We start from the raw sequence: 13576 nt of genomic DNA, 5'->3' as shown, positions 1-13576 counted from the left end.
GAGGCACCACCGGTAGCCGACACGCCATGCGGGTCGACGTGGTGCTCCTACGCGACATCCTCTTCCGACAGAGCGCACAGAGCCAAAGCGAACACGTATGCCACCCCTCACCTACACCCCCCCCTCCTACCCATACACACGCACGCACACAATGTCACCTCCTCTTCCTCCTCCTCCTCCTCCTCCCCTCCTCCCGCCAGGCCACGCCACCACGCCACCACACCACCACGCCACACCATGCCACCAAGCCACCACGCCACCACCATGCGCCCTCCCCCTCCCCCCTCCCCCCTCCACTCACCCCCCCCCCCTTCCTCCCCCCTCCCCTAGTCGAACAAACTCAACGTGGACGCACGTGCCGAGGCGGCTCGGCTGTACGACTCGATGTACACAACCGAAGGCCTCGCCGGCTTGCAGTACTGGTTCTCTCTCCGTGCGACAAAAAAGCTGGTGGGCGCATCATCGGTGCTGACCTTTGGAGAGGACGAGTTTGTGCTGTTTGGTCGCGAGGTGACTCAGCTGACCGATCATCAGCTTCTCGACTGGCTCGACTACCTGGACGTGGAAGATCAGGGCGAGCTGTACTTTGAGCAGGTCTTCATCTTTATCGCCATTGCGCTCTCTGCCTACGGCAAGGTTCTGACAAAGTTCTGGTTCCGCCACTCGAGCGCTATCTGGCGCATGCTCCGCCTCGACTCGGTCCAGATCACCACCGCAGACCTCGCCACACGCCTCGCCTACTTTCTCAATATCAGAGAAAAGGTCATCCTCGTCGAGATGCGCCAGACCATGTACAACCCGGACGCTGTCACCTACGACGACTTTGACGCCTTTTACTTTTCCATCTTTTCCCAGTACGACGCTGACTTTCCGGCCTACGAGGCCATCCTCGCCCGTCCCGAGCCGCGCCAGAACGCCACCGATCCCAAGGAAGCCCCCGATCCGGAGCCTAACTCAAGCCAGTGCTGCTGCATCATCAGCTGATGGCTTGTTTTCAGCTGTTCTCCACCACACCGCAGCCCGCAGGTGGCGTTGGCGCTGATGCCAAGCCCTGTCGCGCGCGGATTGCTCCATATCCACCCCACCCCACCCCCCTCCCCCTCACACACACACACTCTCATACGCACACACACAAACGCACACCCATTCACAAACACCACTTTACGACGCGCCGACTACTTGTCAAGGATGGCCCCCTCCTCGTACATGGCCTCGATCTCGTCGGCAAAGAACTCAGCAGCGACCGAGCGCTTGAGCTTCTGCGTCGGTGTCGTCAGCTCGTCGTCGCCAAACTCACGCGGGTGGAGGTAGACGTTGATGGGGATCTCAAAGCCACGGAGCTTCGGGTGGCCGTCCTGGCCTGCGGCGCGGCCCTCGGCCACCATCGAGGCGAGAATGGCCTTGCGGAAGTCAGGCGACGAATAGAGCGAGGCCTTATCCTTGCCCTTGCCCTTGCCCTTGCCCTTGCCCTTGCCCTTGCCCTTGCCCTTGCGAAGCTTGTCGGCGTTCTCCTCGGCCCAGGCGGCGGCGGCGTCGGCGTCGGGGACAACAACGGCCACCACCCGCGGCTGGAGCGAGTCGCCGTGAACAAAGACCTGCGCGACAAGCGGCGAGAGTGCGAGCACGCCCTCGCACTTGTCAGGCGCGACGTACTCACCCTGCGAGAGCTTGAAGAGTGCCTTCTTGCGGTCGATGATCTTGAGCTGGCCGTCGGGCAGCCACATGCCAATGTCGCCAGTGTGGAGCCAGCCCTCCGAGTCGATGGTCTCGGCCGTCTTCTCGGCATTCTTGTAGTAGCCCGACATGACGTGCGGGCCGCGGAGGCAGATCTCGCCGCCTACCTTGATGTTGCCGGCCTTGCGCGCCTTGCGCGGCACCTCGACGTCGTCCGGGTAGTAGCCCATGTCGGGCACCGAAGCGAGCGCGATCTCGCCGCATGGGACCGGGAAGCCGACGTGGCCGACGGTAAAGTCCTTGGCGTCGGTCAGCGTTGCTGCCGCCGTGCACTCGGTCTGGCCGTAGCCTTCAAGGACGGTGCAGGCAAAGGCGATGCGGAGGAACTCCATGACGTCCGATGAGAGCGGCGCCGAGCCCGTGACCATGATCTTGACTCGCCCACCGAGCGCAGCCTTGGTCTTCTTGAACACCAGCCGGTCCCACACCATGTGCGTGTTGTTCGGCTTCTTGCAGCACCCGCGACAGCAGCAGCAGCACCCGCCCTTGCGCATGTTCTTGAGCTTCGTCTTGTACGCCCGCCGGAACAGCATGGCCTTTGTCCCGCCCGTCGCCTCCACGTCGCCCATCACCTTGGAGTAGATCCGATTGAGCACCCGAGGGACCGCCGGGAAAATCGTCGGCCGCAGCTCCTTGACATCCGCCAGCAAGTTCCGCACGTCACCGGTAAAGAACCCGATGGCCCCGCCCGTCACCGTCACCCCAAGCTGGATGAGCCGCTCAAAGACGTGCGGCAGCGGGAGGTACGAGAGATGGACCTCGCCAAAGCGCTCGAGCTTCAGCCCGGACGCCATCCCGCCCGCCAGGTTGGCCACCAGATTGCCATGCGTCAGCTTGACCGCCTTGGGCAGGCCTGTCGTGCCCGAGGTGAAACAGAGTGTGTTGAGCGTCGACGCGTTGAGCTTGCGCTGCGAGGCAAACTTATGCACCTTGCCCTTGGCCCCGAGCGCGTACATCTCGTCAAACGAGTAAAGCTTGATCCCGCGCGCCTTGGCCGTCTTCTTGGCCGCACGCGCCGCCTTCTTGTCCACAGACCCGTTCGGGTAGACCACGTACTTGAGCGTCGGCGTATCCTCTGCCACCGCCAGGATCCGCGGCAGGTTCTTACCCGACGCCACCACCACGCTCATCTCCGCCATGTCGATGCAGTACCGCAGCGCCTCCTCGCCAAGCGTGTCGTACATCCCGCCCACAGCCTTGCCCATCGCGTTGGCCGCAAGCTGCGCAATCACCCACTCCTCGCAGTTGTCCATGTACAACCCAAGCACCTTGCCCATCTTGATCTTGACCAGCGCAGAGCCAAAGTGCCGCACGAGCTCCGCAACCTCGCCATAGCTCTTCCACTCAAACGGTCCAAACTCGGCCGCCTCGCCCTCGTCCGCTGCCTCGGCCTGCTCCGATCCGCTCGACGAGCTCGACGAGCTTCCCGACGATGAGCCAGTGCCAGTGCCAGACGAGGCGGCAGCCGCAGGCGCGCGACCGGGCGAGATGAGTTTGCGGCTGCCGAGGAAGGGCGCATCCGGGCGGGCCGCCACCGAAGTCATGAACGCGTCATGGGTGGTCTCAACATCCGGGTACTGGGCAGGGCGAGTGATGAGCTCGTCGTCGGGCCCAAGCAGCGGCGAGCGATGCGGCTTGCCGTCGGGCGGAAAGTTGTCGCCCGACGCCGAAGCCGCAGACGACGAGTACGAGTCGGACACATACTCCGAGCTAGCGTCAGAGCCATACGAGTTTGACGAGTCAGTGCCAGACGTGGTAGACATAGTCTTCAGAACTCTCTCCTCGAAAAAGAGTGCGGTATGCTCGTCCCTCCCTCCCTCCCCCCCCACAAACGCCTGCCAGCCTTTTTCCTTCGGTGGCCGTTACTGATGCGCATTGGTAGCGTTTTTTTTCGGGAGAGGGCGTTTGCTATTTTCTTCCCCAACCAACTCTGCTCCCGACTGACGCCCTTGCTTTCCTCTTGCCTATCCAGCCTAGCTCACGCCTCCCCGTGATGGCCCATGCATCGGGGCTTGGCTGGGCAATGGTGGCTATACATAGAGTGGCGGAAGGAGATCGAGTCAGGGAAAGTGGCCTAGCCAATGCACTGGGTGGTTGAGTTTGCCCAGCCGGACGATCAAGCAGCGGAGGGAGGGAGGAGGAGAGGGCGATTTAGAAATGCTGGGCCCATAAGCGCGGACAGCGAAAGGCTGCAGCGAAAGCGATGGTGAAGCGCATGTTGAGGAGCCGGTGTTGAAAGGGTGGCGAGAGCGCAGGTCGTGGTGAGCGGGAAGAGAAACATACGCATGAGCTGGTTTTTCGATCGGAGATCAAAGAGGAAGTCAAGGCTCTCACACATGCTGCCGCGCTTTTGCCTCCCTCCCACCCTGCCGCTTTACGTATGGACCAATGAGCACCGAACGTGCGTCCTAGGTAGCTGGCAAATGGGATGGTAATCGAGAAACTTGTCATCAATCGCGCCACCCTTGCCGCTACCCACTTGCTCCGTCTGTAGCGTCACTAATCGTCATCGTCGTCATCGTCGTCGTCGTCGTCGTGGAAGAAGCGCGGCATATGTGCCTTGAGGCGGTCGCGGACAGCCTCGTGGGCCTCGTTTTCCTCATCGTCGTCAAAGACTGAGGGAATGTACGTCTTGAACGCCGAGTTGAGGACCGAGTCCGACTCAAAGCCATCATCGCCCAACGTGTCCCGATCCAGCAGTCGCGGAAGGATGCCCTTCATCTGTTCCGGCAACGAGGCCTCCGGGGCGAGCGAGTCATACCATACCATAATGCCCATGCCGGCCACCACGGCCAGCGCATGACTCACTGCCGAGCCAAAGGAGAACCACGACGAGTCGCTCACCGGTACCCGCGACGACGGCGAGGCGTCACGCAGCTGCCGCACCCGCTTCGGCACCGGCCTTCCCGACACCGCCCGTGTCATGCATTGGCTGTCCATCTCCTCCCCCCGACGAACCTGTGAGTGTGGTAGTGGTGGCAGGGACAGGGGCAGCGGGCAGCGGTAGAGGCAGGACGGGAGGTAGCGTACGTCGACAGGCGAGTGAGGGGTGTCCGGAACATGGCGCGCGCGCGTGTGTTTGTGTGTGTGTGTGTGTGTGTGTGTGTGTGTGTGTGCAAGGTGGTGGTGGATGGAATGAGGGTGAGCGTGGGAGAGACGGGCAGGAGACGAGATGAGTGTGACCTGTGTACGGTGCGTGTGGTGTGGTGTGTGTGGCTCTGTGGGTGGGTGTGAGTGGGGGACAGGGTGGGGCGGGGCGGTTGGGTGCGGGTATGGCACGGTCGTCATGGGTCTGACTATCTCGGCACCAGTCTGCCACCTTGTCCCAATCCCACTCCCCCCCCCCCCCCTCCCTCCCTCCCCCCTCCCCCCCTCCACCATCACCACCACAGACGACTTCCACTTCCACCAAGCGACCATGCCATGGACGCATGTCTCCACCCACATCACATACCCCACCATTCAATCATCAATGAATCAACCATGTTACCAACATACACCACCACTCAACTCCAGCACCGACTATGTCAGAGCCAGTACGTCATCCCCCCGCCACCACCACCACCACCACCACCACCACCACCATCCCCACCCCCTTCACCAACACACACTCCCTCCCTTCCCTCCCCCCCTCCCCCCCCCCCCCCTCCCCCTCCTCCTTCCCGCAATGGCTGTGGTGGTTCTCTTCGACGAGGCTGACTCGTTAATTTCGACAAAGTCCATCCCACCACCCGCTGGGCATGGTGGCGGTGCGGGTGACGGGGATGGGCACAGCCTCGAATGGCGAGAGACGCCAGAGCAAGAGCAATGTAGACATGTGTGGGGGTGTGGGGGTGTGGGCTGCTGTCTCTGTGGGTGAATCGAATGCTGCGTGTTCTTACCTGCTCTCTCTCTCTCCCCCCCGTACCTCGTCCCCCCCCTCCCCTTCGGTCGTGGTGTGGAACAGGTTCCGGAGCTCAGCCTCCCCGCCAAGAAGAAGGGCAAGAAGAAGCGCAAGACCGGCTCGGCGGCCGCAACGCCTGCCGCAGACGAGGCGGATACCGCTGGTAACGATGCCATGCCCTCGCTCGGTCTTCCGTCCAAGCGTAAGAAGCGCCGGAAGAAGAAGCCGAGCGCAGACTCGGAGGCTGCCGACGGCGCCGACAACGGCGCCGACGACGGCGCTGCTGGCGGCGACAAGGACCAGGGCACCTTTGTGGCGGCGACCGGCGAGGAGTACGAGTACGGCACTCTGCTCTCACGCGCCTTTGCCACCATGCGCAAGCTCAACCCGAACATCGAGTCTGGTAACAAGCAGCTCCAGCTCGAGGCGCCCGTCCTCATGCGTGTCGGCACCAAGAAGACCGGCTTTGTCAACATGCTCTCCATCTGCGAGTCCATCAACCGCTCGCCGCAGCACGTCCTCTCGTTCATGCTCGCCGAGCTGGGTACCACCGGTACCTTCTCCGGCAACGGCCGCCTCACCATCAAGGGCCGCTTCCAGGTCAAGCACATCGAGAACGTGCTCCGCCGCTACATCACCACCTACGTCCTCTGCTTTAACTGCAAGTCGTCCAACACTCAGCTCGCCAAGGAGCAGCGCCTGACCATGATCGAGTGTGGCTCGTGTCAGTCCCGCCGCGCCGTCTCCACCATTTCCTCCGGTTTCCAAGCACAGGTCGGCCGTCGCCGCAAGCGCTGATTTGCCACACCCTATCAAACACCAACCAACCAACCAGCAGCCAGCCAGCCAGCAGCCCACTCACAAAAGCACATCAGCCCTCGTCTGCCACCAGCCCCGCCGCCTCGACCCGGAATCGGATAGAGCTCGGCGCCAGATGCGGCGCAAAGACCACAGCGAGCTCGCGCAGAATGGTCTCGGCGTACCCGCTCGCCGCACTCGGGTCCGGCAAGATGGTGTCACGCCGCGTGAGCACAAGCCGGGTCGTCACGCACGCCGACCACGCGAGGCCAAGCGCAGGCTGCACACGCTTGTACGACGAGACTGGGAGCGACCGGTTGAGGACGAGCGGGTGCGGGATCCCTGGCATGCCGATGGCATCCGGCGCTGGCTTGCCCATCGCCCGTACCCGCACACCTGCCCGTGACGGCCCCGCGCCGCTGCCGTCCTCGGGCTCAAAGTAGTCGGAGACCTGATTAACAACAAGGACGACGACGTCGAGGTTGGCCGCCAGCCAGCGGAGCTGCTGCGCCACACGGAAAAAGTCGCGGGCCCGCGTCACCGTCTCAGTGTTCCAGTCGTACTCGTTGCGGAAAATGCCGGCAATCGAGTCGATGACGATGAGCCGCAGCGGCCGCGACGCCATCAGCGCCGGCACCGTCGTCGTAAGCAGCCGCCACAGCTCGTCGTACGACCGCGCAGACTCGACAAACACGTTTGCGCCCATATCCACATCACGCGTAAACGGGTACTTGACCGCGTACGCCTCCAGGAGCTGGGCCAACCGTGCTCCAGGAAACGCGTCCTCCGTCCCGATGTACAGCGCGTGCGCGTCGAGCCCGCCCACTTCGACCGGCAGCTGGACATGGAGCGCGGCCTGGAGCACCAGCTGCGTCTTGCCCGTCGCAGACTCGCCGCACACCTCCACCACCGTTCCAGGCACCAGCCCGCCGCCGAGAAACTGGTCCAGCCCAGGATCGCCCACAGACAGCCGCACGTACGAGCCCGGATCAGAGGCAAGGGTCAGCGCCGTCGGCGCCCGCAGCCGCTTCGCATCCGCCAGCGGCACCGCAGCAGCCACCACAGCCTCCGACACCTTGGCCACAAAGTCGTGCACCTCGTCTTCGCTCACGTTGACATGTCGGCTCTTCGCCTTCCGCACCAGGTCCTGCACAGACTGCGTCAGCACGCCCTCCACCGTCGTCACCCCGCTCCCGGCCAGCGCCGTCACCAGCTCCCCGCTCCCGGCCGCGGCTGCAAGCCCGCACAGCTGCAGCGCGTTGAGCGCGTCAATGGCAGACTGCGGTCCCTTTCGCTGCGACGACGGCTTGCTTGCCCCGCCCGTCCCGCTTTCCATCTCCACCGCCGTAGCGTCGAGTCTGCCCGTCACCGTCGTCGCCCGACCGCCGCCCGCCCTGCGACGTGCGGCCAAGTGAACCCAAAAAAGGTCGTAGTTTGAGTCGCCGCCACGAGCTGCCTTCGCCGGTCTAAGGGCAATGCGGGCAGCTAGCGAGGGCATCGTCACACAAGCACAGGCAAAGGGCACACCATGTAAGTTTCATCAGGTGTGCGCTGTGTTTGCAGCATCCTGGCGACGTCGGGAGAGAGAGGGGGGAGCAGCGCTTGGCGCGTTTGCAGCCAGCTGCCGCGCTCAGAGTGACCCTACCGCTGCCTGCTAAGCATGCACCAAAAGGACCTGTACTCACCCCGCCTCCGCTCTTGTGGCCATCTCGACAGGACGGGGCGACTTGAAGCAGCCGAGGGTGATGCATGCGTGACAGCGTCTGCCGCTCTCGTGCGGTAGATTCTAGTGGCGGCGACGGTGGTGGATAGAGCGGGAGTGGCCGACTGACGACACACCCGTCTCTGGACACCATCACTAAAGCCTATGTACGGACCATGTCTTCTCCCCCCCCCACGCATGCCACCCACATGGTTAAGTTTATCACAATCCCTCCTACCTGCTCATGTCGCGCTACACTCACAAAACACCCGCTACATACCATGGGCGACCTTGCAATCCACCGCATGACTTTGATAGGTCTGACGCTCCCGCTCCCGCCACCACCGCCTCCACCGCCGCCCTGGAGCCTATCCTCACGCCGAGCCCCAACCGGTTCGTCCTCTTCCCCATCCAATACGATGACATCTGGCAGTTGTACGTACTCGCTCCTGCCCCCCCCCCCCCCCTCCCCCCTCCTCCAACCCGCTTCCCCCGCCCTCCTCTTCCCGCAAGTCTCCCGCTCCTGTCGCCTGTCGGCCATGGCCGGCTGTAGTAGATTCTATATTTGTGAGCCATGGCGGGCAATTTCGGCGCATGCCTTTTTCTTTTTTTTTCCCTCCGGCCCCCCCTCCCCCATCCCCACCCACATCTCACAACGCCCCGCAGCTATAAGAAGTCTGTGGCATGCTTCTGGACCGCCGAGGAAGTGGACATGGCGACCGACTCGCGCGACTTTGAGAAGCTCTCCGAGGACGAGCAGCGGTTCCTCAAGCACGTGCTGGCGTTCTTTGCTGCGTCGGATGGGATTGTGGTGGAGAACGCGGCGCTCCGGTTCATGGGCGATGTGCAGATTGCCGAGGCGCGGTGCTTCTACCAGTGCCAGATCTTCATGGAGGGCGTGCACTCGGAGGTGTACTCGCTCCTCATCGACACGCTCATCAAGGAGCCGAGTGAGCGGACCCGGCTGTTCCAGGCCATCGACACCATCCCGTGCGTGCAGAAGAAGGCCGAGTGGGCCATGACCTGGCTCGACGGCTCGGAGGTGTTTGCCGAGCGGCTGGTGGCCTTTGCCTGCGTCGAGGGCATCTTCTTCTCCTCCTCCTTTGCCGCCATCTTCTGGCTCAAGAAGCGCGGCGTCGGCATGCCCGGCCTCTGCTTCTCCAACGAGCTCATCTCGCGCGACGAGGGCCTGCACACCGACTTTGCCTGCCTCCTCTACGCTCACCTCAACAACAAGCTCTCCGAGGAGCGCCTCCACGCCATCGTCACCGAGGCCGTCGACATCGAGATCGAGTTTGTGTGCGAGGCCATCCCGGTCTCGCTCATCGGCATGAACTCGGACCTCATGGCCGACTATGTCCGCTTCTGCGCGGACCGTCTCCTCGTCGAGCTGGGTGCGTCCAAGCTGTACAACGTCGCAAACCCGTTCAACTGGATGGAGCTCATCTCGCTCCAGAGCAAGAACAACTTTTTCGAGCGCCGCGTCTCCGACTACCAGAAGGCCGGCGTCATGTCGAGCCGCGAGGAGCAGATCTTCACCCTCGACGCCGACTTTTGAGCAGGCTCCCTCCCCGCACTCTTTCTCAACTCTCTCTTCCGCTTGCCTCCCTCTGTCTCGGCAGGCAGCGCCACTAAATCCCGACTCTTTCATACCTGCCATTCATCGACGGCGCGACTGCAGCCGGAGCGTATTCTTGACGGCGACGAGCTCGTCCGAGAGCGGCAGCCAGCGCAGCGGAGGCTGAGTCTTGGTCACGAGGTACACGTCAGCGTTGGCCATTGTTGCCGCTCCGGCGGTCTTGGCCAGCGCCGCGCTTGCTGCCCGCGCCGTCTGGAGGCTCTGCCCGCACTCGGCGATGACCGCCCGTGTCCCACGCCCAGTCTCATGAACTACCTCACCGAGCGGCAGCGCCGCATGCTTCTCCTGCTGCAGCAGGCTCGCCATTGCCGCCGCGTCGTCGCTCGCGGCGTAGTCGGCCACCAGCACCCGTGACAGGTCTGGGAACAGCTCAGACTTCCACACGCTCCGCACCGGCCGCGATCGCAAGACCCGCATCACAAGCCCGACGCCCGCATCGTCCACACCGACCACACGCAGCACCGTCCCCACTTCATCCGCATCCTCCCCTTGCGCAGACGCACCCGTGCTACCCGAGCTGCCAGCAGGCGAGCTCTTTGCGTCCGCCTCCTCGGCCGCCAGACCCTTTGACCGCTTGGCGGCCGGCGTGTCATCGCCCGCATCGCCTGCATTGCGAGCATCACCCGCCGGACCACTGTTGCCGTTGCTGTTGTTGCTGCTGCTTCGCTTGCGCTTGGCGGTCGACTTGGCAGGCTCAGCCGGCTCAGCTGGCTCAGCCGGGCCGGACTCGCCGGTGTTGACGGCAGCAGAGAGGAGGTTGACGAGCTGGGCCTTGCGGTCGCGGGGGCCATAGCCAATGCCGCGGACGTCGAGAATGGCCTTGAGTTGGCGGACAAGAAGCTTGTTGAGGTCCATGTCGCGGAGAGTGCCGTCAGTCACACTGGCTGCATCCACCTCGATTGTCTTGCCCATGGTGTGGACGAGGTAGCGGAGAGTCAGGTGGTGTGGGCAGACGCGGGAGACGGGCACGGGCGGCTTGCTGGCTGGCCTGGACGAGCTGAGACCACAGCATGTATCATTTTGTTGCTACTCAGTTTGGGCGTCGTGTATTGGTTGGTGCCAACAACAGCAGCTACTCGCGCCGTGTCTCGCCGCCGGCGGGCGAGTCGGACGGATCGGGCGGCGGGGGCGGGGAGGCCGGGGCCGGGGCCGGGGGCGGTGGCGTGGCGGTGGCGATGCTGGCCCGTGAGGGAGCTGCCGGTGACGAGAGCGAGATGCCGCGGGCGGACATGAGCTCCTCGAGCGATGGAAAGGCCACAAGTTCCGGGCCAGACGAGTGGGCGAGGGCAGCCGGCTGGAGCGGGCGGGCGGCGACGAGCGACGGCGACGGTGCCACGTTGACGACACTCGGCTGGGTCCGTAGCGGCGGCGAGGCCGGCGCTGCTGGTGGCGCCGGTGCTGAAGACATTGGTGCGGCGACAGGACGTTGCTCGACGTGGGTATGGTGGCTGACAGGGACGTGCGGCGCAAGTGCGGGCGGCGGCACGCTGCGGAGCCCGAGATCCTGCTGAGCGTGGGCGGTGTGGAAGAGGTTGGAGATCGAGTTGCGGTTGAGCGACGAGCCGCTTCCGTACGTCGTGGTCATTGACGGCGGGAGCGGGATCGAGGCCGAACCGGTCGATGGACCGGATGGGAACGGAAAGTTGGGCGAGGTGGTGTGCGCCGAGAGCGGCGCGATGCCGCGGGCAGGCGGCGGAGTGCGGCTTGCGGCAGCAGCTGCCGTCGTCTCACGGATCCAGGTTGCTGGCGCTGGCGCCCGCAGCCGCGACGGGCCAAACGCCATGGTCGGCGGCGATGGGACCTTGGGCGGCGAGAAGAGCGATGAGACCGACGCCCGCCGAGTCGACATGGCCGATAGCCGGGACGGAGATGCGCTCGAGATCGAGAGTGGGCTGGCAGAGGCAGAGCTCGTGAACAGCCGCGACGGCGAGAGGAGCGACGGCGACGAGCGCACACCGGCCACTGGCGCTGGTGCTGTTCTCCGCGGTCGCATTCCGCTCAGCCGGCTCGACGCGAGCATGCCTGACGACGTTGCCGGCGCCCGCGCGGCGCCGAGTCCAGCAAAAGGCTTGCGGGATGCGGCGTAGGAGAGGCTGCTGGTGGGTGCAGGCGCGGGCGCGGAATCGCTGCTGACGGCACCGGCGGCTTGGGCATCGGCATGGTTGCCGCCGACGACCGGAGCGGCGCGTCGGTGCTAAACATGGACGAGTTAGGCGGCGGAGACAACGCGCGGTCCGGGACGGGAGTCGGTTGATGCGGCGATCTGTCATGAAACAGACTCGCTGCAGCTGCGCGCGGGGACGAGCTGGATGCCAACGGCGGAGCAACCGCGGCAGAGGAAGCAGCCGCGGTGATGGATGAGGCGTCAAAGAGCGACTCGGCGCGCGGCGAGCCGATGCCAGCCACCGCAAACTGACGTGTCTCTTGCTCCAGATCGCCAAAGAGCGAAGCCGAGACCCGAGCGGTAGGCTTTTGGTCATGGTCGCTGCGGGAAGACCGATCGTGCTCGTGTGCACTCGGCGACTCTGACCGCAGCCGCGACTGCAACTCGGTTCGCGAGGGAAAGGCCGACTTTGCGCGAGTCGAGTCGGAAAATATGGGCACGTCGTCGGCCGACTCGCCACCGGGACGATCAGCACCAAAGACGGCCACAACCGGCGAGTGGCCAAACTTGCCATGTGTGGCAAAGAGCTCGACGTCGGCCTCCAGATCGTGACCCTTGGCCGAGTACCACGCGCCGCCCGAGGCATCCAGCGGAGCGCGATAAAAGTCCGGGACGGCCGACGGCGTACCACCGCGGGCCGAACTCGGAGAGGCGAGCGGCGATGGAGTCATAGGCGTCTGCGGTGGTGTCTCTCCCTCCAGCGGTTGTCTCCCTCCTCCTGTCGCTCGTTCGCCTTCGCTCACCGTCCGCACCTCTGCCGCTGCCAGCATGGCCATCAGCGCAGCCTCCTCCTCTGGCACCGGGGAGGTGGAGCGACTGTTGACAGTAGGCATGAGTGTGAATGTATGTGGTGCATGGGTGTGAGGGGGGAAGGGGAAGGGGTCGGGGAGCGGCGTACGCTGTGGGGGTGGCCATGGCAGTCGTTGTTGAGTGAGGTGTCCGTTGATTCGGGCGAGTCCGGCGAGTGTGCAATGATGGTTTGTTGGGCAGGTAGTCGAGTAGCGATGGTTGGCGGTGTGACCGTGGCTGCCACGTCGTCCGGCGATCACACCAGGTGCATCCATCACGGCTACGGAAGGCCGTGTGCACGGCAGAGGTCGGGAGGGAGCGCATCGGTGGCTGGCGGGACCCAGTCGACAATGACGGCCGCACCAGAGTCGACAAAGCCGGCCATGTACTCGAGCGGAAGCTCAGGCGCAAGCCGCTCGGCCTTGGAGGTGATGCGGAAGACGCCCAGCTCGAGATCGCTGTCGGCAGAGCCGCCGACGACGTCGGCTACAGCAGCGACAATGTCGGTTGGGGTGCCCTCGCGCGACACAAAGACCGCAACGCCGAACGGGAGCTCGAGGGCGGCCGGCAAGTGGACGTAGAGGTAGAACCGCCGATGGTCTGGAATGGCAGCATCGCCCTGAGCCTCGCGCTGCAGTCGAGCGAGGGTAACAACCTGCGCCGGCGGCGCGGCCGGCTGTGGCACGGAGGACCGAGCTGGAGCCAGCAGAGGGGCTGGCGCAGGGGTGGGCGCAGACTGCAGCTTCGACTGCGGCTTGGGCGCGGCTGCAGCTGCGGCCCGGGCACGGCGTTCTGCAGCTATTGCCGCATGGGTGGCCGCTGCTGAACGACCAGTGTTCCGCGGGGCGGTCCACCGGGCACGGGCAT

The 13576-nt window shown here is 64.4% G+C and overlaps 6 protein-coding genes across 6 annotated transcripts; 3 read left to right on the top strand and 3 right to left on the bottom strand.

Moving 5' to 3' along the window:
- Positions 1-26: 26 nt before the first annotated feature.
- Positions 27-1372, top strand: AMSG_10896 (uncharacterized protein; the record flags this gene model as incomplete). The annotated part of the gene is made up of 2 exons (XM_013897733.1): positions 27-95; positions 331-1372. The coding sequence occupies 2 exons, from the start codon at positions 27-29 to the stop codon at positions 982-984; spliced, it is 723 nt and encodes a 240-aa protein (XP_013753187.1). The 3' UTR covers positions 985-1372.
- On the bottom strand, positions 1176-3497 carry AMSG_10895 (AMP-binding protein; the record flags this gene model as incomplete). Its single annotated transcript, XM_013897732.1, has 1 exon — positions 1176-3497. One exon carries the CDS (start codon positions 3495-3497, stop codon positions 1176-1178), a length of 2322 nt encoding a protein of 773 aa, XP_013753186.1.
- Positions 3498-4089: 592 nt separating this feature from the next.
- On the bottom strand, positions 4090-4910 carry AMSG_10894 (uncharacterized protein). The gene is made up of 2 exons (XM_013897731.1): positions 4765-4910; positions 4090-4666 (listed from the first exon to the last, which is right to left on the bottom strand). The coding sequence occupies exons 1-2, from the start codon at positions 4794-4796 to the stop codon at positions 4234-4236; spliced, it is 465 nt and encodes a 154-aa protein (XP_013753185.1). The 5' UTR covers positions 4797-4910; the 3' UTR covers positions 4090-4233.
- A 348-nt stretch (positions 4911-5258) lies between these two features.
- Positions 5259-6415, top strand: AMSG_10893 (EIF2S2 protein; the record flags this gene model as incomplete). Its single annotated transcript, XM_013897730.1, has 2 exons — positions 5259-5270; positions 5681-6415. 2 exons carry the CDS (start codon positions 5259-5261, stop codon positions 6413-6415), a joined length of 747 nt encoding a protein of 248 aa, XP_013753184.1.
- Positions 6416-8326: 1911 nt separating this feature from the next.
- On the top strand, positions 8327-9765 carry AMSG_10891 (ribonucleoside-diphosphate reductase small chain B; the record flags this gene model as incomplete). Its single annotated transcript, XM_013897729.1, has 3 exons — positions 8327-8334; positions 8502-8552; positions 8784-9765. The coding sequence occupies 3 exons, from the start codon at positions 8327-8329 to the stop codon at positions 9673-9675; spliced, it is 951 nt and encodes a 316-aa protein (XP_013753183.1). The 3' UTR covers positions 9676-9765.
- Positions 9766-9777: 12 nt separating this feature from the next.
- Positions 9778-12591, bottom strand: AMSG_12397 (uncharacterized protein; the record flags this gene model as incomplete). The annotated part of the gene is made up of 3 exons (XM_013897741.1): positions 9778-10636; positions 10962-11730; positions 12036-12591. 3 exons carry the CDS (start codon positions 12589-12591, stop codon positions 9778-9780), a joined length of 2184 nt encoding a protein of 727 aa, XP_013753195.1.
- Between the last annotated feature and the right edge of the window lie 985 nt (positions 12592-13576).

This window comes from Thecamonas trahens (assembly GCF_000142905.1).
Source record: "Thecamonas trahens ATCC 50062 unplaced genomic scaffold supercont1.65, whole genome shotgun sequence".
NCBI lineage: Eukaryota > Apusomonadida > Apusomonadidae > Thecamonas > Thecamonas trahens.
This window is presented reverse-complemented; position numbering and strand designations above follow the sequence as displayed.